The sequence below is a fragment of the Panicum virgatum genome, chromosome 9K, assembly GCF_016808335.1.
Source record: "Panicum virgatum strain AP13 chromosome 9K, P.virgatum_v5, whole genome shotgun sequence".
NCBI classification, from domain to species: domain Eukaryota; kingdom Viridiplantae; phylum Streptophyta; class Magnoliopsida; order Poales; family Poaceae; genus Panicum; species Panicum virgatum.
The window spans coordinates 47,674,437-47,698,706 of NC_053144.1; the positions used below are offsets into that span (position 1 = coordinate 47,674,437).

General features: G+C 49.5%; 1 protein-coding gene and 1 pseudogene across 1 annotated transcript; both read right to left on the reverse strand.

Annotated features, from left to right (window-relative positions):
* Positions 1-6,649: 6,649 nt before the first annotated feature.
* Positions 6,650-8,781, reverse strand: LOC120651813 (annotated as a pseudogene).
* Positions 8,782-18,385: 9,604 nt separating this feature from the next.
* Positions 18,386-22,863, reverse strand: LOC120651814 (serine/threonine-protein kinase BSK1-2-like). The gene is made up of 9 exons (XM_039929446.1): positions 22,456-22,863; positions 22,230-22,365; positions 21,742-21,875; positions 21,069-21,174; positions 20,390-20,475; positions 19,935-20,123; positions 19,312-19,485; positions 19,118-19,231; positions 18,386-19,024 (listed from the first exon to the last, which is right to left on the reverse strand). Exons 1-9 carry the CDS (start codon positions 22,846-22,848, stop codon positions 18,770-18,772), a joined length of 1,587 nt encoding a protein of 528 aa, XP_039785380.1. The 5' UTR covers positions 22,849-22,863; the 3' UTR covers positions 18,386-18,769.
* Positions 22,864-24,270: the final 1,407 nt, after the last annotated feature.

The window sequence follows — 24,270 nt, forward strand, 5'->3', positions numbered from 1 at the left end:
CGTTTGGTTACTTGTGCTAATAAACAGTGATTCGTGCTAATCTCTATGCATGGGCAACTAAATGAAGTCGTGCAGCTCACGGGAACAAGTTTCCCATGTTCACTAGCACCTCAAATCCAGACGGCCAATAATCCGATGGTGTTACTGCAAAGAATTCTTGCAAGGTTTCCTCCTATCCTCCGTTCCGAGTTCGCCTTCACCCTGATCGTAGGAACATCCATGGCTCATCTGCGAGACTGCATCAACCGCGTCTCCTAACAAGGTGACGTGTCACACATGCAGTGTCCTAAGCCTCTTGGCCAGCACCTCGGCATTCCGGCAGCCGATCTCCTGACCACGGCGGCGGCGCTTCTAGCCTACGAGCAGCGCCGTACTTAGCCTCTTCGCCAGCGCCTCTGCGTCGTCGTTGACCGCCCGATCCACCACGTCCTCCGGACGGCAGGCGACCTCTTCTTGGATGAGCGGGCGGGCAATCTGCTGGCAGCGTCGTCGCCTGCGCATGACCGCGTCGAGGTTCACCGCCGCCCTCATCTTCTCTAGCGCCGCGCCCACCTCGGCGATCTCCACGAGCTTGAGGCTCGGCTCGCATCCGCTGTCCCTCCCCCTCGCCATCTGGAGCAGCGAGGCCCCAAGCCAGATCGCCGCGCCCACGCGCGCCCTTATCGTCTCCAGCACCCCGAGCAAGCCCCTGTTGTTGGAGACGTCCGGCCGGACGTCTGCGCAAGTCCAGTGGTCCCGCCCGGCGCCGGCGCCAGCGACGACTCGGCGGCAGGCCAGGTGGAGCGTGCCAGGCGAGGCGGCGAAGGTCGCCCGGGGCAGGCGGTACCGCTGCGCCCTGCCGGCCTCCTGCTCCGGCGAGGCGGCGGCGGCGTAGCTGTAATCCGGGGCGCTGGCACCACCGGGTAGGCCGCCGCCGTCGCTCAGGCGGATGCAACAGTGCGCGGCGCTGGTGTTGACGCTGAGGAGCGGCGAGGCGGAGTCGGCGGGGTCGACGGGCCTGGTGACCTGGACGTGCCCGTCGCCGGAGCGCGGCGCCTCGGGCCCGAGGATCTCGAGCAAGGCGTGGTACGTCTGGTGCATGATGACCAAGGCCATGTTGTCCACCGTCTCCCGCGGGCGGTGGTCGTTGAGGAGCTGCAGGACGCGCAAAGCTGGCGGCACCGGCGCCGTCCCTGCTGTCGTAAAGGTCATGATGAACCGAGGAGCCATTTTTGCGACGATCAATCAAACAGTTTTATGGTGAACCAATCATAGTATATTGAAGACCGGTGGCAATAATTGAATCCTACTCGAAACCGGCCGGAATTTCCATTTCCACCGAAACCCTAACCCCGCCGCCGCCGCGCAATCCGCCCGCCGCCGCTGTCCCTACTTCCCCAGATCCTGCCTCCGCAAGCCAGCAGCGGCTCCTACCATTCCCCGGTCATGCCACATGGCGACGTTTTCCTGCGACAGCGACTCCAGCGACCACGCCGGGGAGATCCGGGGCGGTTCCGACGCCGAGCCCGCCATCGGCACCCTAGCCCCCCACGACGTCCCATACGCCGGGATCGGGGTCGACGGAAGCTCCCTCGACCTCCCCTCTGCCGGGGTCGAGGGTGAAGGCGACTCCACCAAGGGTGAAGGCGACGAGACCGGCAACAACATGGGCGAGGAGGACAAGGAGGAAGAGAAGAAGGAAGAGAAGGACAAGGAGGCGGAGGAGGACAATGAGGAAGAGAAGGAGGAGGAGGAGGAGGAGCAGAAGGATGAGAAGACGGTCGAGGATCTGGAGGTGCTAAAACTGAAGGAGAAGGCCAACCGGAACACCCTCCTCTTGCTCACCATGCTGCTCATGATGGCCATACCGGTCGTGGTGTGGCGCTCCATCAACCAACCGGAGCTCGTCTTGTGGAGGCTCTCTCTTCTGCTATGCTGCTGCTACTTCATCTGGTCCGGCTTGCTAGATGTGGCCATTGTGCAGACCATGCTGCCCATCATCTGCTCCAGCTTCTCCCAGGCCCTCTACGCCGACGCCAAGCAGGACACTAGGATGGGGGCTCTCATCGCCCATCTCAACTCCTACTTTGCTGCGGGTATGCTGGGCTTCGCTCTCGCGGAGCGCCGCCAGCGTGATGGCACTGAGGTGTCCGCAGCAGCAGCCATCGCCCGTAATCCATCTGATGAGAGTAAGGCGGAGGACCTGCTCTACCATCAGACACTTGGTGGCGTCTACACTGTCCTGTTCACACTGGGGCTTGCAGTTCCTGTGGCGTGGGTGGTGTGGCACAGGGCCGACTACCCTATTGAAGAACTCGTCATCTATGTCTTTCTCCCGCTCTCAGGCCTTCTCATGCTTTGGATCCTGTTTGTGGGTGTGATGTTGCTCCAAGGTGCCTTGATTCAGGAGGCAGGGATATTTTTTCTGCTGATGTATTTTTTCTGCGTTGGGTTGGTCTTCTCAATGGTCTCTGTTCTCATTGGTGAAATTGGAGCCATGGTGTACACCTCTCTTGTTATGCTTGGCTTCCCCGTGTTCTTTGTCTACTCCCTCAGAGTCTACACTTCGTTCAAGCTGAGGTATGAACAGAGGCGAATACACCTTGTTGGCATTCTTGCTTAATTTCATTGCTAGTCTCATTTCTAGTCTCATCTTGCAAAAATATTAGCCACTGAAGCCATATGTCAACGTGTGTTTGGTTTGATATATACCCTGGAGTGCTGAAAGGTACCAAGCCATTGGCAAATTTAACCAAATTTGGCCACCATTTGGTTGGCACTCTTCTCTTTTGGCCACATATGTAGTTCATCCTTTAGGCCATTGTTGGCCAAGATCTTGGCAACCAATTTGGTGACTGGCTCTTAGGTGGTAATTTTAGGATGAAGCCAGAAGCCAAACAGGCACAACTATACATGCCTGGTCTTACCAAAATCACAATGCAAGCCATTAGGATCTGGTTGGACCTGTACAGATTTCCAGATCAGTAGAAGATACAGCTGTCTTTTACTGCTGCTCCATTCACCAGTTTCAGGATTCTTTTGACTCCTGGGTACAGCTTGGGCTGCTGGCCATTATAATTCGTAGCAGTAATAATCGAGTCCTAGATATGGATTAATCAATGATGTACTTCGTCCTAACTTTTAATATCGTTGTGTCAATTTATAATTAAGGGTTGCTCGTCTTTCTTAAACCACAGCATGTTTATGATGTATGTCTGCGTGCTCTTGCCATACCCTCATCCACAGGCTGAAGATGCAACTGAAGGTAGATAAAAGCACAAAGGATTCGCCATTCGCCCACAAGATCCTCGCTGCAGAAAGCTGATGAAAGCTTCAAGCAGCCATCCTTGGAATCAGCCCCTTCATCACCTCGTGTTTTGTCGAACCGATCTGATACACTTTCACTTCGCCAGGAGTCGTCTGACAGCAGAATGAACTGTGACAAAAGCTATTGCACGATCTAGTACCATCATATGTTGCTAGTTTGGAGTTGATTCCCTCTAATTCGTGTTCAGTGTTGCCAAAGGGCCTCTAGCTGAATTGGTTAGGAGAACCCAGCGGCACTCCTCAGGTCCTGGGTTCGACTCCCCGTGGGAGCGAATTTCAGGTTGAGGTTAAAAAAATCCCCTCGCTGTGTCTCCCTTCGAGGATGTCCCGGCCTGTGGTAACGGTGCGGCCCAGCCTGGGGGCTGTGGCAGTGGTCGCCGGCCCAGGTTACGGTGCAGGCCTTGGGTGAGGCTGGGGTTCGGGGGTTTTCTCGGCCTGGCGTCGAGAGTTCTTCTCTGTATGACAATACCGTTGGGGCGGTCTTTCCCCGGCCGGCCGAGTTTTTTTTTAATTCGTGTTCAGTGTGGTTAAATAAGTGAACTAGTTATTGACCTCTTCGATCTCGTCGTGTTGGTGAGAGTTTTAAAAAAAAGGAAGAAAAAGATGGCGATTTTTGGGCAGAGGTGTTGTTACGTACATCCCGGACGGCGCCATATGTGTGTCAGAGTTCTCTTTGTTCAGAAATTGAGAAACGGTTGGACAGTCAATCGTCCGTGTATCTAGAAAAAGGCATCAGCGAGAAGACATTGAATATTGGTTTGAAGGGGTCGAGGAAGACTAAACATTTTGGTGATAGTGTATGGCTGTTGTTTGAGAAGGGTGTTGGATTGGATCCGTCCACATGATACATGAGTATACACCGCTGTTTGACGCTGGCATTTCATTACTCACTCTGTGCACAAGCACAACGTCCTTGGCTAGCTCCTTGCCGCCAAAGAGCACCGCACTGGTCTGATTTTTTCTTTTAATGAAAAGGTTATGTTGCCGCTTCGGCGCTTCAGACCCTTTGGTTCCCAATTATTACAGGCACGCTCAAAATTTAAATCATGCTGTGTTTAATATTATCAATAAATACATAGAGTACAAGACATCAGTGACATGTGGAGAACTGCATAGCTCTAGACTCAAAGCTGTCATTCCTTGACAAGCTGCTCCTTTTAGTTGTTAATGCGCTGCAGAGAGTCTACAACCCTAGCCTGAAGCCAATGCACGGTCAGTTCGGCTGGCTGGAACTGGCTAGGCTGATGAGCCCAGCCATTTGGCGCAAGGCATTTCTTACAGCGGCGGATGAGGCTCTGGCGCTCTGCCGCCCGCCGAGCCAGCGCAGCCAATCTGCCACGTCCAGCCCAGCCCAGCCCAGTTGTAAGGAACATAGCTACATTAGATCATTGTTTGTGATTTTGGTGATTGAGTGACAACATAATCAATGAGACTAACAAGTTTATGAGATCATATTTGTAGAATTTTTAGGTCCCGTGGATGAAATCAAATATGTCCAATCCGCCGTAAATACGCCATATCCAATCTGCCGTTGAGGCGAAAAGGCCAATTCAACGTCAACGCCACGTCCAAATCACCGTCAAGGCGCCACCTCCAATTTACCGTAGCGACACAGAAGCACAATAAAAATCCAGAGAGCTTAAGACGTCGGTTTAACCGACACACGATGACCGATTTAACCGACGGCAGCGTCGGTGCATCGGGTGGAGCATGGCTAAGTCAAGAGAAGAAATGGCGGTGCGGCCGGTTGAACCGATGGTCAAGGAACAAGCGTCGGTACATTGCCCTTGGCATTGCTCAGAGAGCATGTTTGATGTGCAACAGAAGATCCTTGAAGACCGGTTGAACCGTGGAGCGTCGGTGCATTGCCACGTCAGAAGTAGTGAGCTGAGAAAAAGACTTGAAGACCAGTTTAACCGACGCCTCAGCATCGGTTTAACCGACACCTACTGAGTCAGTAGAGCAGTGTGTAAGAGAACCAAACGGCTACCTTGGTGGGATAGTGTGACCGGTTGAACCGGCTACCCCTGTCACAGCCGTCGGTTTAACCGACGCTTCGCTGATTTCTGCTAGCCGTTGGAGCAACGACTCTATGGACTTGGTGGCCTATAAATATGCCTCACCCCAGCCATTTTGGAGTTGCTGGAGTCGAAATGAAATCCAAGACACATTGAAGAAGTTCTCCAAGCCATCTAAAAGGAAATTGATCACATCCTTAGGTTTAGCACTAGCTTGGTAAGTGTGAGTGCTAGATTAGCTATTGAGTGAGTGAGTAAGCAAGGTTGAGATCCTTGTGCTGTGGTTCTAGAGTGAACCAAAATTGTATCTTAGTGAGCCGGCCATCCTTGGAGTCTCGGTGGCTCAATGGCATGTCAACGACCCTCCGGCTTGGTGTGGAGCGGCGTCGCAAACTTTGTGCGGCGGACAGAGACCCCTCCTTCGGGGGCAAGCTCTCTTAGTGAAGATCAGGATCAAGGTGACCGTGATTGTGTTCACGGGAGAGACTTGATTGCCGAGAAGCGATACTCTTTGTGAGTGCTTCAACAACGTAGATGTAGAGGCGCCTTTGTGGCGATCCGAATCACGGGATAAAATCTTCGCGTCAAGAGTTTGCTTTCTCTCATCCCTCTTTAAGCTTCCGCATTTATTTCTTGCAACCTTGTGTGTCTTTACTTTCTAGAGTAGTTTCTTGATAGAATTGGCTATAGATTACATATATAACTCTTTTGGGATGAGGGTTTTATACTAGAAGAACCATAGTTGCACATCTAGATAGCTTGTTCTAGTTTAAATTTTTTTCCAAACTAGTTGGAGCCATTGGTTAAGATTTTAGATTGACTAATTCACTCATTCCCCTCTTAGGCTAGAGCACCTGATCACTTTCACCAGCCAATTAAGTCCAGCCGAACAGGTTGACATATCTCTTGAATAGTACTATCGACAAAGCTGTTTTCTGTCTGCACTAGTTCGATAGACATGTTAAAAAAGTATTTGCCAGAAAAACCAATGAACCAGCTTTCGCAACCACACAACACAAGCCAAAGGAGCGCTTTCTAGAAGTTACAGATACGAACACTCATCCATCAAGACCGCATCTTGGTTTGTCCTATATGTAAAGTAGCCAAGGCGCTCTCAAATGTCGTAGACACGAAAGAAGAACTCTGTTAGGATTGAAAAGTATATGGTAGAAGAAGAAAAAAACAACAAAGATAAGAACATATTGACTTTCAATCGATTAAACGATGCCTCAAGCGTCCATGGAGTTTTACATTTATAGGGTGGAGATATGTTGATCGATTAGAAGTAAGAGCTCGTAAAGACGTCTAAAATCAAGTTTCAGATCTACCCAGAACTTTGCATGCGGGCTCTTGTTCATACTATAAGTTTCAGTTGGCAGTTCATTAATTAAGACCTTGTTTGATTCTGGATTCTATGCTAGGTGCTAGCTACGGGTTTGCTCGGGCCACTCCACCAGGCACATGGAATGGTAATTAGACGAGTACAATCAGAGGTCCAGAGCAAATGATTTACATAACACAAGAAGAATGATCAGTGGATGATCACTCGTGGAATTCAGCTGATGATTCAGTGAGGTCGATCCGGCTGAGGAAATTCTCCGTCAGTGAGCCGTAGTACAGATGGTTGCCGACCTTGAGCCAGCCGCGGGTCGGTGTACATGGACACCGGCTCCCCGTCCGGCGTCAAGCTCACCGCCCCCGAGTTCTTCACCCCGTGGGGAAGCGCCACGAACTTCTCGACGAGGTACACCAGCTTCCGGACGAACGGATACTTCATCAGCAAGTCCCACTGAGGAGTACTGCCCTGCAGGTGCAGGTTCAAACGATGATCGATCAACAGCTTCCTACTGGGCTCCTGCCAAAATTTTTTTACCATGCAAAGATTTTTTTTTCTGAAATGATGATTGATGAGAAGTTGAAATTTGAGATGATGTTACCGCAGACAAGGCAATCCAGTACCCAGCGGCGGATGCACAGGGGGGCTGGGGGGCTCCAGCCCCCCTAAAGTAAATAATCACACTTAAAATACTGTAGCAAAAATATTAAATCACTATTAAATCTTCATACAAATTAACAACTCCATTGATTCAGCCCCCCTTGTCTCCCATCCTACCTCCGCCACTGCCAGTACCGGCCCTCTCCATCGTACCGGATGTTGTCAGGGAATCCCGGCAGGTTGTCGATGAACTTCTCCACCGTGCCCTTCTTGTCGCCGGCGATGTGGTACCTCGAGCACCGCCTCCTGCAGCAGAACTTGCAGTGAATGGCAGGTCAGGTCACATGCCGTGGTAAACAACATCCAGGCAGTGAGAGGCAGGCTTGGCTTCAACGGTAGCGTGCGTGATCAGTCCGGCACTCGCATCACCGTCTCGCAGTAGATGAGCGAGGCCTGGTCCGGCGAGACGGCGACGCCGTTGGCGAAGTAGAGGCCGCGCGCGAGCACGGCCGTGCGCCCCGTGGCCGGGTCGAAGCTCATGAGCCGCCCGTGGGGCCGCGCCTCGAGGATGTCCGTCATGTGGCTGTCGAGGTTGTACTTGTACGACGCGTCCGTGAAGTAGATGGTGCCGTAGGCGGCGACGTCCACGCCGTCGGTCAGCTTGAACTTGAGGCCCTCCGCCGTGTCGGTCAGCAGCTCCACCTTCCTTTCCGGGGTCACCTTCAGCAACCCCTGCCATGATTGTCAAGGGCATCAGATCAGATGTGCCGCCATACGACTCCTAGAGCGGTTATGATGGATGGAAGTAGAGCGGTTCAACTTCAACTCACGATGTCCGCGTCGGCCACGATCAGGCCGCCGCCGCCGCCGTCCGCGGCGAGCGCGACGCCGAGCGGGCGGCCGCCGGTGCGCGCCCAGTCCTCGACGTCGCCGCCGGGCACGCTGACCCTCCGGACCCACCCGTCGGTGCACCCAGTGTAGAGCCACCCGCCGGCGGCGTCGTACGCGAGGTCCTCCGGGCCCGGGAGCCGCCCCTCGCCGACGCGCTCGCTGCGCGCCAGCGCGCGCGCCTCGTGCCGCGGCGCGGACGCGTCGGGCCCGTACGAGTACTCCGGCGGCATCGGCGCCGGCGAGAAGCCCCTCGGGCTGTACAGCGCGGCGGCGAGCACCACCGGCGCCAGCACCAGCGCCACGGCCTTCAGGAAAGCGAGCCCCGCCGCCATGGTTAATTGGACCGGAGACTGGACACGGCGGCGGCGGCGACAACCGGATCGCAACTCAAGCGGGTTTGTTTATGTGCTGTGCTCGGCACGGAGCGCTGACTCACGCCTTGCCTAGGACTAGGAGCCTTGTCAGGCCGCGACATGGGATGGGAAGGCATCTCCGTCTCGGCGTGTCGCGCTCGCGCGAGCCCACAGCTCAACGGTGACGAAGTGTTCGGCTAGAACACGACACGGAGATGGCCAACGAATGAGTGATGGAGCAAGAACAAAGGGCGAGTGTGATAAAGAGAGATTCGGATCGATCAAGGAAGATTTTGATAGTCCCAGACTTGGGCGATAGTGAAGGATAACCTGCTAGCGATACTCTATTGCAAGCTTACAGTAGAGCCACATCGGAGTGAAGCTAGAATTGCTTTTACAGTTGGAGCGTTCACTCATGGGTTCCACAAACTGGAAAAAAAATGCATATGGGCTCCATTCATCCACCTACTCACTACCTTGCGTGAACAACCGAGGGAATCAAGTGCAGAGATTTTACCTTTTCTTTTTCAAGAAAAAGTCTATTTTTGACCATAAAATTATTGTCCGAGTTTGATTTTGGTCATACAACTCTAAAACCGGGTATCCTTGACCATCAAACTAATAAATCCATACACATTTGGCCATCCGCTGGTTTTGGTGACGTGGCTGACACATGGCGGTGGAGGCCACATGTTGCACGTTTGCAAAACTGCCCTTGTTTTTAGGTCCAATTACACGTTTGCCCTTGATTTTTTAACTTTGCATGTTTGCCCCTGTTTTTAGTCTTCCAGTTGCAAAATTGCCCCTGTTTTATTGCAAAACTGCCCATAACTGCCCATATTTTGCACATTACAGAGGCAGTTTTGCAATAAAACAGGGGCAGTTTTGCAATAAAACATGGTGTCTCACATCTAATTACATTTTATGTTCATTTTTAACTCAATCATTCCGTGTTAAACTAAAATTTACTGAATAAACTTTAAATATCTTGCAAATCTAACTCAACATTTTTTGTGTGATGATTAGACTGCAAAAAATCATTATTTTATGCAGAATTAACTAAAGTTCAATGTATTTCCCATGATTTTGTTTAATTGCAAAAAAAATTAAAATTATCAAAGAAAATCGAAAAATAGCCAAACTTTGGCATGGACGATTGTAACATATGTATTGCATGCATAAAAAGTTTTGAAGTCAACAGTCAAATTAACCGTCACTTTAACTTCAAATCTCAACGGCTCCTATTCAACTATATAGATCCTTTATGGAGGTGCTTCGATTTATAAGGAGTACAAATGATAACTTGTGCGAAACTTTTTCAAACTTTTACCATAGCGTCCACGTATGAAATCATGATATCATAACAAATCTCACATTTTTCAGACTTCATTTGCTTTTTATAGAAATTTATAAGTGTCGGGACACATGTTAGAGGGCATGGTTCATGATCAAGAACTTCAAATTTTCCATCCATTTTTTAGATATGATCTCACATGGGATCTCATGATGTGAATATAATTTTTTGTTTCATTATTACTCCATGTAAAAGTATTGCAATTCAAACTTCACTTATTCTAAGAAATTATATTTCTTGATATAAAAAAGTTAAATATAGCAAAAGGATCGAGAAAAACTATCAAAATCTAATTTAGAGTCACACATAAAATATCAAGTTACCCATAAAAGTTACAATGGCAGAATCAATTTTTTTTGACAATATTTTACCGTGTGCCAACACTTTGCCGTGTGTCTTTGATGTAGCACACGGCAAACTGTTCCTTTTTGCCGTGTGTTTCTTGCTATGTATTCTTCTGGCGTGCGCACGGCATAGCTGAGGCTTTGCCGTGTGTCTTGTTTTTGCCGTGCATCAGACGTCCAGGCACACGGCAAACATAGCATTTGCCGTGTGCCAAACTCTTTGCCGTGTGCTCAGCCTGCGACACATGGCAAACTCAGTCTTTGCCGTGTGCCCGATATATAGCGCACGACAAAGTCTTCGGCACACGGCAATCCTGCCGTTTCCCATAGTGAAATTTTAAAGTGGGACCTACTAGACTAGCATAATTGAGGACATAACCTCGATATTAAAATATTGGATGTATAAAGATGAAGAGAACATAATTAATAATTAAGCAACTCAACTCCATAGATTGAGGAATAAAAAATGCTAATAAATTAAAATTACTGTTGATTAGCGCCTGATGTCGCTCGCTCCTCGATCGAATACTCGATGCCTCACTCGTATCCCTCTTGTATTGCTGGATGAGCTGGCTGGAGTCCTAGGCTCAAGCGCATAGCCGCCCAGGTTTAGCCGGAAGAACCGCGGAACAGGAAACTGGAATGGTGGAACAGAAGCGGTAGATGAAAAGAATTGATCGATGGTCAAAATTTGATGCGATGGTGCCTAGTATGACTATTTTGGTCGGGGGCTTGGTTTTGACTCTTTCGTGGCTTGTCGCTCGAGCATAGCCTATCGCCCAGAGCGGTCCGTAGAGGCCTGCAGCAAAGAGCACGCCAGTTCGGCCTGCGTCAGGAGGCCTGTTTGCTGGACTGTCCTGTGGAACTAGACTGTACATTATAGAATATGAAAAAAAAAGGGCCCCCTGAAAATTGGGGACCGTGTGCCATTGCACGAGCCGCACCCCTATCTGCCCGAGCCTGTTAGCAGGTGCAGGAATGAGTATTGTGTTGCAGGTACCGACCAATTCAATTCAAAAAATTAAATTTAGGCTATGTTTAGTTTATAAAAAAGTTTGAGTTTTGGTGCTGTGTTTAGTTTATAAAAAAGTTTGAGTTTTGGTATTGTAGCACATTTTGCTGTGATTTTATAATTAATGTCCAATTATAGAGTAATTAGTCTTAAAAGATTCATCTTGTATAAAACAGTTATACTGTGTAGTTATTTTTTAACTGCATTTAATGCTCCATGCATGTGTCCGAAGATTCGATGTGACGGATACTGTAGAATTTTTTTTGAAACTAAACACTCTATTATACTTCAACACTCTCCCTTTCTAATACCATGTTGAGTTGTATGCATCAACCCAACCAATTCTACCTAAAAATTTAAGCTGATAGAAAAGGTCGGCAATTCACTTATACAACAAGAGCTCGATAGCTCAACCTCGGCTAGCCATCACCCTCTCGCTCCAGCTATCTGATCGCACACAGCGCGCGTTGGCGTGGGGACAATGGCGGAGCCACGGGGGTTAGCAGGGGCCACGGGCCTCCTAACGGTGCAAAAAATAGTTAATCTTCCCTCTTCTTTACACCAAATATAATTAGATAAGTAATTTACAGCAAGTCTAATGTCTAGTAGCTCACGTTGTACTTTCAATTAAAGTCCACCAAATTATTCAAGAGGCAACAACTACAAGCAAGTAAGAAGTAACGATCTAAAAACCTGTTTGGCATAGCTTTCTCGTCGTCTTCACCACTGTCAAAATGTCATTTTCAAAATGGTTTCATTATGGGGGGCAGTGAATAAGTTGTAAAATGGCTTTGCCTACATATCGTGATCCCAAACGAATGAAACCATTTTACCAAATATTTTTTTAAAATAGCTTCAGCTTAATTTTATAAAAAAATGCAACCGGAGCTATTTCAGTAGGAGTCGTAGATTGAAGAAGGCTAAGGGTCGCGAAAGGCGATTCCAGATATGCTATGTACAGAGGTAGGGATGCCACCACACGCCCGCGTTGTCCCGTCGCGGCCATGGCTACGGGCTCGCCTTCCCTTGATCTTTTGGCGCCTTTTAGAATTTTTGATGGCTCCGCCACTGCTCGGCGGTGAGCATGAGTGGACCAGCGGCGGCTTAGAGAGATTCTCATTCTCTGTGGTCGTGCTCGGAAAACTTTTTTATGGTAGCAATATCGAGTTGGGTCGTCGTGGTCATATTTGCGTAGCGTATGGATCAGATGACAGAGCAGTTTCTTCTTCGGTCGCCGGACGACGAAAAAACAGGGAAAATTCGATTCATGCCACCACAACTCCGTGAAATTGGGTGTCATGTTGAAAATCATGCCACTCAATGGCATGATTTTCAACATGAGATCCAATTTTAAGAAATTGAAGTGGCATGGATCCAACTGACCCAAAAAACAATGCATGCAGCTTGCTCGACGAATCGAATCCTCACCCAACTCATCCGCAATCCGTGTCCGTCGCATTATCAATCAAGACTATTCCTTTTTTTAATGGATCCCCCATTTATTCGTTATTTTTTAATAGATCCCCGTCAAGCTTAGCAGCCCCTTTGCCACGCCCTGCCCGGCGAGCAGGAAGAAACCGCCCAACAGCAGCAACGGACTTGGTCAAATTTGTTGTTCATCCAAGCGGAGCCAGTCCAACTACAAAACTCAACTGTTTGGCTGGCTGTGGCTGGTGTTGATTTATTGTGAGAGAAAAATATTATCGGCTGGTTGGTAGCTGGTGGATGGTGCTGATTTGGTGTGAGAGAAAAATATTGTTAGCTGATTGCAGCGAACAGAGTGATTTGGTGTGAGAGAAAAATACTATTGTCCAGGGTCCAGAAGAGAGAGATATCTGGGGTGAAAAGGGTCCACTTATGCCCTCTTTAAGTAGTTCGTTTCGTTAAAAAAAATTCCAATCTACTCCATGCGATTAGATGAGTTATTCCTGATCTTGCAACTGCAGTCTTCGTGCAACACTGTCACAACAGCATAGATCTGCACAACCAAAGCACATATTTTTGAAGACAGAACTTATGGTTGTAGCAGCCGAGGTTGCCATTGCTACCGCACCCCGATGGCAATCTTCGTGTGAGGTGTCCCGGAAACAGGCGGCAAGTTCATAGCGGGTAGTAACCAGGAATGTACGTGCTGCCATCCTTGCTGAGTGAAAGACTCTACAAGGATGAAGCGGAGTGAAGGAAAAAGTTGAAACTTAGTCTTTTAAATTTTTTGTATTTTATAGTTTTATTTTTTGTTTGGGTAAAATAACTTATTTAAGATTTAGAGTCTAAAAACTCTTGTAACGTTAACGTATGCCTGTAGACATTCTTCTGTGAATGTTTAAGGCTGAGTTTTTCCTATATCTAAAAAAGCGTGCTCTGCCTCTGGCGCGTTAACTTGCCATTCTTTCCACGGCGTCAAATATGATTAGGCAGGTCGTGGAAGGAAGCAGGCAAGGGTCTTCGCTGCGCCTACGCGTGAATCCAAATACATGTCTCTCGCGTGAGTCGATTGATGGCGTGGCTCCGTGTGTCGCGCAGAAGCTTGAAAGCACTTGGCTACGGTTTTCTTATGTTTCTTTGATGTGAAGCGCTCTAGCTTCTCTGTCGATCATTCGTTCTGTACATGCTATCTCCTTATATAGTGCTGCGAAGAATAATGATATCTTCGCTTGTCTTATCTTCTTCGCCGAGCTTATCATTCTGAAGTATTGCGCAAACTTCTCTTATATGGCGCAAACTTCTCCTGCGTAGCACAAACTTTTTCTGCATGGCGCAAACTGTGCTTAACTGAAGATAATGATCTCCACATGCAAAGCTATGTAATGGGAGAAAAATTCTCTGTGGCGGTGTCGCACCACGCGAGTTGTGCGACACCGCCCAGATGACCAACGCGTGGCAGATCATACTGTAACCTCCGCTCGAGGAGGGACATTGAGCCAGGATACAAACTGAGAAGCCGGCTTGAGTTGAATTGCGCTGAGCTCCTCAAGCCGCTACAGAACACAATCAAACCGAGCCACGGCCTTTTATCGAGGCGATGATGCGCTCCTCCGTTTCGCTGATCGCGGTGAACTTAGGGACCGCCGGCGTCGCACTCGTCGAGCACTTCCTGCAGATTCAGAGAGCTATGGATCCTAATTGCAATACTAAATTTTACTTGCAAAAGATCTCGTGGAGCACCAAGAAAGGCAATTCCGTGCAGAATTCTTCATGCAGGATCTAGATTTCAGAGAGGAATATCACCGGTGACATGATCTTCTACACCAGTGACGGAGTAAGTAGACGAAGTCGGACGGCTGGAGGTGGAGATCACCGCCGCCGACAACCTGACGAACGCATCAAGAGGGGGCAGCTCGATCTGGTCGACATGGCCCATTGACATCGAACCGGCTCGAGTATAGTTGTCCATGCAGCCCGCACCCCGCTGGCCCGCCCAAAGCACGGCAAATTTGGCCCGGCCCAAGCACAACCTGATCCGTTCCCCACCGTGCCCGGGCTGGCCCGGCCCGTATACCATGCCCGGGCTTGGGCCGTCACCCCAGCCCATGGGCTGGCACGGCCCGGCACGGAGTTAGTAGGCCGACCCGAAGGGAGCCCGCTAACTCCAGACCAAGCTGGCCGGCCCAACCCACAGCCAGGAAGGCAGGCAGGGAGCGGACGCCGGCTCCCCTGATCCCGTCCGCGCAGCCCCCTTCCCCCCGCTCCACCACCCTAACCCTAGCCCCCCGCCCTCCGGCCGCTGCTTTTCGCCCGGACGCCGGCTCCCCCCCCCGGAGGGCGAGCGCAAGACGCCGAGAGCACGCCAGGCGCCGCCTCCTCGTCTCCGCCCCGCTGGCCACCGCCTCCTCGTCTCCACCCCGCCGAGCGCCACCGCCTCCTCATCTCCGCTCCGCCCCGCGCGGCCGGCGCCGCCTTCTTGTCTCCGCACCGTTGGGCGCCGCCGCCTCGTCTCGGCCTTGCGCCCCCGCCGCCTCCTCATCCCCGCGGTGCCGGCCGTCGTGGCGCCGACCGTTGCCGCCTCCTCCTCGCCTCGGATGGGCTTCGGGCAGCCCAAAGTCTGATGTAGGGCCGAGCTGTCTTGGGCTGGCCCGACACGAAACAGGCCCATGCCTGGGCTGTTGGGGGAGCCCGTGGGCTAGTACGGCATGGCCCATTGGGATATAGGGCTGGGCTAGGCCCGGCCCAATAAAGAGCAAGCCAGGGGCGGGCCTGGGCCAAGGCCGGGCCGAGTGGCCCGAAGGGCCATCTATAGGCTCGAGAGAACCTCACGGCTCAAGAGTCTACAGGTCCGGCGCTGCGGCTCATCTGCCCACGGATAGGCTCGCCACAAACCTGTGCCTGGTGGGCCAGCGTGCCACGCGTCGGTCATCTGGGCAGTGTCACATAACTCGCGCGATGGGCACCGTCGCAGAGAATTTTTCTCCTAGGTAATGCTTCTGCGTATTACAAACTGATTTTTTGTTATTATTTTAATGTTACCAGTACTTATATTTTAGATTTATCTTTTTGAATTTGCTGGGATGTATCTTTCCCGTCAAAATATTGATAGTACCACTGTCGAATTAAGGGAACGAGTATGTTATTGGTACTTCCACGCCTCTCTCCTCTCTCTCGGTCATGGAAAGTCATGGGCCGTGGCAAACGATCAGGAACTTAGGTCCAGGACTGCAATGACTTCCAGAGTCTGTTACAATTTTCCGGTGAAGACGACGCATGGTTTTGAGTATCGCGGCCCGTCGCGCTTTCTGGCCGCGTCCATCTGGATGGCGGTGTCCCGTTGGGCCGTTGGGCAGCGCGCAGATCTGGCTTCTCTTGTACGCCGCCTCCGGCTGACGGAGTGATGGTGGTAGTGACCTCCTGCCTCCGTAGACCATCGTAGCCGCAAACATGCATGGCCAATCAAGCTTTCTCATTTCTTAGCGCGACGGCGCGAGATGATCAGATGAACAAAAACCAACCCAGCTCAGACCAATATGAGGATGGAATGCGTCGTGCCAATCCAAACCCAATTCCAAACTATGAGCTCTTGCGCTGAATTCTGAACTTTGAGTCTGCCACCCAACTAAACTACAGTCAATTCCTCGGCTGGTCTTCTTACCTTTTCAGACCAAAACACTGGATTACTGATGCATATCCTAGCGGCCGCTTCGCAAAGAAGCACAGGGCTAGGACTGAATACCTCCTGGGCAACTCGGCCCCTGTTCCATACCAAGCACGTAGATGGTCGCTGAGGCAACAATGCAACATTAGTGCACCAACTTTCTTCCACACATAAACTTTTAGATGCGCTAAAGTTGGATGATAAACTTTAGCACATATTAGACTCATACCTTTGCTGAAATTTCTGAGTCTTGTATAAAATTTAGCCTATCTCATTAGCACTTCTTTTTGGATAGACTAATTAAACTTTAACACTTTTAGAGCATCTCCAATAATTTCTAATTTTTTCTCCCCAAATCTTGTTGTTTACCAACTCCCCAAATATGTATGGGAAACAAAAAAAAGAGTCCATGTCCAAGATTTTCCCATTTTTACTCTCCCAAAATAAAAAAAAGTTGTGGTCTCATGAGGTTAATTCCACGAGAGATTTTCATGACTGGCAGACAGAAGTTTCTTGCAAGTCAAATTGCCAGTGATTCAGAACACGAGAGGTCTTGGAATTTGGGAGAAAAGAAAGAGAACGATGAGTATTCCGTTTTACTTTTTACTTGCGTCGGGATGGATTGTAGCGGTCGGAATCTCGCCGGAAACAACGCTGCGGCGGTGGTGTGTTCCCGCGAGACCATAATGGCGGTGATCTGTTTCGTTGGCAAGCTCTTGGAACCAGCATTGGGCATGCACGGGGGGCATGCATGCTGGATAAGGTCCGACACAGCAGGGAGGGTGCGGTGGCAGGGTAGTAGTCATGGAGAGCACGACAAAGCGGGAAGAAGACAGCGGCAGGAAAAAAAAAGCGGATGGGAAACGATAGAGAGGCGTATGTATTTTTACGTACAAAAGAGCCTAGTTTACCAATTGTTAAGAGATGGGGAACTTGAATAGAAAATTATTGGAGATGATTTTTTTCCTTTTTCCCAAAAAAAATAAGGATGGGGATGAGATTGAGAACTCTTGGAGATGCTCTTTAGACATCAGCATTTGGATCCAACACGTCCTATAGTCAGCCCTAAACCATAAGTGGGCAAAAATAATGCATATATCTTTGTCTAAAAAAAAGTAATGCCTAATGGCAGGCGCACAACTTGGGTACCAGCAGAGGAGGCAACAAGCCTCAGCAGTGCTCTTTCGTTTCCGTTTCCCAGTTACAGTTGCCACGGGCGAAAAGGAGGTGAAAAACTTTCTCGACGGCGATTCCGCTGGCCCCTCCTTCTCCAGCGGCCGGAGAGGTGCTGGAGAGGAAGGAGGGCCGGAAATCGTTGTATATAGGATAGCTAGTTTCGCTACTAGTCCTAGGGTGTGCTCATCGTCGATCATCGCCGATGGAGCTAGAGTTTGCCGGAGGGGTGCTCCTCTGCGGCTTTTGTTTCCTAGCAGCGTCGACGAGGCGGAGGTAACGGCGGCACAGAAGAATAATTTCTCCCGCCTCTTCCTCACCCCGGTGGCGTTCTTCTCCGGCGTCAGCGGCGAGGTCGGAGGATTTTCAGTCTGAGGCCCGTAAGCCTTTGTCTCTGGCTACTGGCCTTCTCCAAAGTTGCAGAGTTGGCCATTTAGATTGTGGTTTGTTGGTAGGTGGATTTGCGCACCGTTTTCGTCGCCAGCCGGTGAGGTGCGCTGATCATGGGTCTGAGAAGCATGGGTGCACCCCGGATCGATGCTCCTTCATGGATTTGTTCTATTGTGGTTCGAATCAAAGCCTTGATGCGATGTGTTCCCACTGACCCGGGTGGCGCCGTTCTCTCCTTTCTCCGGCAGCAGCAATTTCGGCATGGACGGAGGTGAAAGACTAGTGGTGCGAGCGGCAAGCTCAGAAGAGTCAAGTACCTGGTTATAATTTCTTCTATTTCTAGGATCTTCTGTGTAAGTTTGGTTGGACAGCTGTCCTCTCTACCTGTCTAGAAGGTGTCTGTATCTGTACTATGTGTGTACGCTGTTTTATCATGAAACTACAGGTACTTTTCCAAAAAAAAAAGTAATGCCTAGCTTTGCGCAAATCATGCAAGGGCATCATACAATACACACAGCAACCTACTCAAATCTGTATTAATGGAATTGATTTCATAGATAAACAGTTTTGCACAAATGAAGACATGTTTATTAGCTTCGGCTACAGGGGCCCACCTGAACGACCAGGACCTATACCAAGTTTCAAACTCTCATGCAGCAGATCTTATATACATGGGCCCAAAAAAATGCAGAACCTATCACGGAAATGTCGACAAACCAAATGAGTTTTTTTCTGACCATAAGGCTGTTCTGTCGAGAGCCTCTTCTCCACAGAGGTTTCCTAACATCTAAATATTAACCATCTAAGATTTAACCACGATATATTCTAAGCACTTTCTACAGGGGAAAGGGTTGGGGCATTTACTACATAGCGTGAATCTATGTTATATATAAGGGATGTCACTTCTCAAGGACCCTTTGTGGTCTTTTGCCTTTTCTCTTCTAGCTCTGAAGCCTCGTTCAGCATGTCCACAGCATCACTCTGCATGTTCAGCTTGGATAGTGCAACTGCCTGCATGTAGAATGCTGTTGGCCAATCAGGGGAGACGATCTGTGCTTGCATGGCATCGCGGAGGGCAGCGTCAGGTTGGTCACACATAAGGTAGCACAAGCTTCGTCTGGCAAACACAGTTGGTGACACCATTGTCCCCACATCAACAAACTATGAAACACAGGGAAAGGATGAATCAGCTACATTGGGTTGATATATGAGGGCACTAATAAGGGCTTTCATGAACAATAAGCACATGCCCACCTGACTGTAACAATCGATTGCTGCCTTAAAATCTTTGTCTTTAAAGGCAAAGTCGCCACGTTTCCTTGCATCCAACATATCCCTCATCTGCTGTGTCCATTCTTGAAAAGATAGCTGCAGCATGAAGAAAGACAGCGGGTGTCACAGATCATACAGAACAGGATGATTGGAACCAGTGCGCTGATTTCTTTTACCTCATTGGACCCTTCATCATCTCTGTAATGTGTCGTGAATAGGATCTGATGGATGGCAGTTAGGTCCATCCTGGAACAGGCTTCTCCCATGGGAGAAAGAGGGCGCTGTGGAGTAGGAGGTACATGTGGTTCTTCCACAGGCTTTGGAATTCCAAGCATCACATAGGATGGAACCTGTTCCGTATTTTGCAAAGGAACAGCAGCAACCGTCAGGTGCATTAAAACTTTGTGGTAAACCATGCACTTTTGTAAGAGATATAATATACCTAACAACAAGAGTAGTAAAACAAATATTTGTGCATTTTGATCTACATATTTGCAATGTACTTGTAGTATACAAAGGCAAGCTGGTAACATAATCTATCTGTGCAGTGGTACAGGAAAGCATCTACTATAGAGTGACAAATTGGACATATACTGAAGATTTCTCTGTTCTGTATTTTAACTTTTACTATCGCATCATGCCAAATATTGCTTTTACAGGGCAAAAAATAAAGCAACATCGCACAGTAATTCTGGAACACAGTCATTAGCATGAGATATGTATGATGCTAGGACATTAAATATACTCCTTTCACAAAGAATTAATCAAATATGAAATACAGAAGAACAAATATGGTTACCTCTAATTTCTTCTGCAAAGGCTCCAGTATGGAAACCAACTTTTTTATGTCAGGACGATCTCTTGGCTCATACTGTAGACATTGAGAAGCAAGATTCACCAGTGTAGTAGCCACCTCTGTCGAGTAGTTCCCCTCCAAATGTGAATCCATTACTGATTCAATGTTTCTGCCTCTCATGATATCAAGTGCCTGAGTGCAAGGAATGCATATACACATTATTACCAGTGGCATACTTCTACCGTACGTCTTTTTTGGTTTATGCTTGGATAAAGAATTATGCAGGTTGTAATTTACACAGTGCATAAGATGGGCCAGAGATTCAATTTGAAAAACAATTTCACAGCAATTTACAAGCATGGGTGTTCACTGGTATCCAACTGGCATTTGTATTTCTGTATTTGCCGAAATGGCTTTGTATCTAAGAATATGTAAGACATTTCTTGCAAGAAACTTACATGTGAAGGAGGTATACGTTTACCACTGAGAAGGTCGAGAAGTACAGTGCCAAAACTGAATATGACACTTTCTGGAGTAACCCTGCCTGAAAGAACATAAGTTGGCTCAAAAATGAAACTGTTTTGTTTTTTACTTAGCTACTTCAGTAACATGACGAGGAAATAATAGATATGGTCCATTGACCACATCATCTCATGGCACTTGGTAATTGCCTTACCAAGGGTGCAATATGCTCAATCTAAATAGCGCTTATGAAAAAAAAAGAAATGAATCAGAAAATCATAAACCAAGTCACTAGTCCTTCTAAACAGTTAAAATTCCAGATGTACACCATATTTTGCCTTTCAAAAGAAAAGGATAAAAACTATTTTATAGAACTTAACTTTGGGAAAGCTTGTCTGTATTTTCTTGAATAGAAATCTTGCCAATTTATATCAACAACAACAAAAGGCTTCTCTGATGGAATCTATCAGTTCTACTTAGTGTTGAGCAAGCGGAGAAATAAATAATTCCCCTTGTAAGTGTAGCAGAAGAATGCAGTCAGAAAAATAGTACTATAAAAAGAACTAAGTTTAAGAGAAACCACTGAAATACCTAAAAAACTTGAAAGATTTCATTACTAAACATGAAGCCGAAAACTTCTTTCAGGAAAAAGCATCAAAGTGAAGAGATAGATACCATTTCTGAGATATTCTGGAGGTGTATAAGCTAGGTTCGTGCTATAGCTTTTGCCATCCCTGCTGTTTTTCATTAGACCAAAGCATGACAGACGAGGGTCACCATTCTGCAATCAGAAAGTTCATTGTAACTATAAACTTTTGTTTGAAAATAAGATAACTGGTATAAAATGACATATTCAACTGCTGGAAGATATTACTATCTTATAAAACATACTACATGAAATTGTTAACTATAGAACATAATACATGCAATGTTGTGAAGTCCAGTATCAGTTCTGATATGCAACTCGTATAGGTTTCTTTAAGTGTTTATATACCCTTCTAGTCAGCAGAGCGGATAAGTCAGTTGGCATTTTTAACTTCTACTAGTAGCCCATTCTTCCTACTGGTGCAAGCAAATGGCTAACAAGATGACTAGTGGCCCTCGACTTTAATTTTTGGTTTAGTGAGAGGCAGAGATATTGCAAGTCGCCATCCCTAGATTTGCAAGTCTCCATCCCAGTATATACTAATGACATTGCCAGACACAATGAATGTAACTTGTGAAAATGTAATCTATAAAATTATCAAGGGCATATGCCACATGGTCATCAGCACAACACAATAATCAAGCTTTATACACCACTTGCAGTACTCTACGTCCAAATAAACTCCACAGATTGCCCGTTTACCTCATCAAAGAGGACCCTGTATGCATTTAAGTCATGATATAAAGGCCTCCCCTTGATACTACAATATTCCAACGCTTGGGAGATGTAGTATGCAACTCTCAGACGCATGGCCCATTCTATAGTCTGGTTTTCCCCTGCACATGAGGAAAACACGGTGACGAATGAATCAGAAGAAGTCAATTGTTGCTTCTAATGCCTTGCTTGTTCATACATATCAAATCGCCTTACTAAAGATTAGAAAAAACAAGTGAGCAAACTCCACATCAACTCCTAAACTCACGAATTTCAATTTGTGCTCACATTTTAACTGCTGCAACAATCTGAACCAGAATATCCGGCACAGAGAACCGCATCATTAGTACAATCGAAGAATAACAAGTCGCTTGCCTCTGGTCAAGTATCCGCTTGCTTACCATTTCACCAGAGTTGCACAACACTCGTGACCAAATGCTACGGGTAACGGTTTGCAGAGGAAGCTAGGGACTCACAGTGAAACAGGTGCTTGGCGAGGGTGTCGTTGGGCATGAACTCGGCGACGAGCAGGCGCTCGTCGCCGTCGCAGCAGTAGCCGATGAGGTTCGCCATCCTCCGGTGGCGCAGGGCCCCCACGCCCTTGGCCTCCTCCTGCAGCCAAATCAAACCGACCGTCAGAAACCCGCGCGTCCCGAAGCCCCCCAATTCCGTGAATCAGACGGCCGTGCCGCGCTCGCCCACCGCGAACTGCTTGGGGTCGGGCCACGCGAGCTTGGCGAACTTCTTCACGGCAATCGCGCGCGGCGGCGCGCCGCCGGCGCCCTTGAGCTGGCCCCTGTAGACGAGGTTGGGCGCCTTCTCGCCGCTCTCGGAGACGATGTTCCCGGCCGCGAACCCGCCCGTGGCCGCGCGGAGGTCCGCCAGGGAGAACTCCGCGAACGCCGGGACATCCCCACCCCCGCCGCCGCCCGCGCGGGCCGAGGGCGCGGCCCGGTGCGCGTTCGGGGACGGGCGGTTCGTCGTCGGTGGCGGCGGCGGCGGGCGGTGCCGGGGGGCCGGCTTCCCCGCCGCGTGGGTCCCCGTCCCCGCCCCCGCTCCCGCCCCCGGCCGGAGCGAGGAGCGGCAGCAACCCATCTAGTGTGAAAGGCGTGCGGCCTCGCGGTCCGGACCCTTTCCGCGGCTGGTGTGCGCGACGTGTCGTGTGCCCGTGGGGTTGGTTGGTTGGAGTTCTTCCAACTCGCCCCCCGCGCTTTCTTTGGGCGCGCGGCTCGTTCGGTTCGGTTCGGTCCGGTCCGGCCGGGGTTTGGGGGCTTCCAATTCCACGCCGTGCGCGGGGTCGTGTTCGTGGACCGACCCCGTGCGTGGCGCAAGCACAAAGCTTGGGATTGGTGAGATTTGTGGCCAATTGGCCATGTGGGAAGAAGGGTGAGGACTGAGGAGGTTACTAATCTTCAAAACCCAGGGGTTCACACGATAGATCAGATAGGCGCGGCGGGGAGTCCGGGATGAGAAAGGAGATTACACACTCGTCGGGGAGGTAGGCACGGTCGACAGTGAGCGCGTTACAAGGAGGAAATGATCGATGCGCTCCCACAGTCCCCACCGGGCGCACTGTATCAGAATCTTCGTGCCTCGCAATCTACATGTTCAAAGTCAACGCGAAAGCAACAAATGGACCGGGAGGCACACGTCGCGAACACAGCCGCAGCAGGCGCAAGCCCAATTGTACGTGGGAGAGGAGACTCCCGGCACGTAGCACGGTCGCAGTACCAGTACAGAGACAGCCCCTCGGCCTCTGAGTGGCGTCCAGGCGAACACGTCTCGTAGGCGACGGCCGACAGGCCGTCTTCTTCTATTCGCGGCTCTCACCCTTCTCCGTGGGTAGCTTGGAACTGGAAGAACCTTCTGGGAGCTATAAATCTTCCTTACGTCGTCAACTCGTCATCGTGCCCAACTGCCAGTACAACGAGAGTTGCTGCGCTAGGCTGCAAGCCTGCAACGGCACCAGGCGCGCACGCCGTTATTACGGCGTTACACAGGGTGATCTCTTTGCGACCGAGATTGAACCCACGTTATCCATTCCAACCGGAAGGACAGGACGGCGTCCTCCAGGCTCCAGCGACCGTGCCGTGCGCGCCGGCGGGGACGAAGATGGCCGCGCTCACCGGCCCAGGCGGCCTCCCGGGGAGCCCGGACGACCCGCGGCAACTTCCGTGAAAAGGACATGCACCAACACGCCCCAGATCACAGTTCGACTTGCCGTTGCTCGTACCTCGCAGTCACAGAGCGGCAGCGGCAGCATGGGCCCAGCATGGGTGTTCGCTTCATCTTTTCTGCGAGTCCTGCTCGGTGACACCAAGTTAATTGTGGTTGAGCTCGCGAGATTTATGATTCATCAGAAAAGGCTACTCCTGACTTGCTGCGCTAAACTAGTGAGATTTACCTGATATATCTTGACGAAAACCTTGCTTCTGAAATTTGTTACGGCTCCACTTGATCAAACTGCAGGAGCACATAAATTGCACCGAAATTAGTGATTCCACTTTGGAGACAGTG

What these genes read in the sequence shown, in the direction of transcription:
- LOC120651814 (XM_039929446.1), bottom strand. Translation starts at nt 22,848, where the DNA reads ATGGGTTGCTGCCGCTCCTCGCTCCGGCCGGGGGCGGGAGCGGGGGCG. An exon ending in ACAGGGTCCTCTTTGATGAG is followed by an intron (nt 21,175 to 21,741) that starts GTAAACGGGCAA and finishes TTCTGATTGCAG; the next exon opens with AATGGTGACCCTCGTCTGTC. An exon ending in AACGTATACCTCCTTCACAT is followed by an intron (nt 20,124 to 20,389) that starts GTAAGTTTCTTG and finishes CCTTGCACTCAG; the next exon opens with GCACTTGATATCATGAGAGG.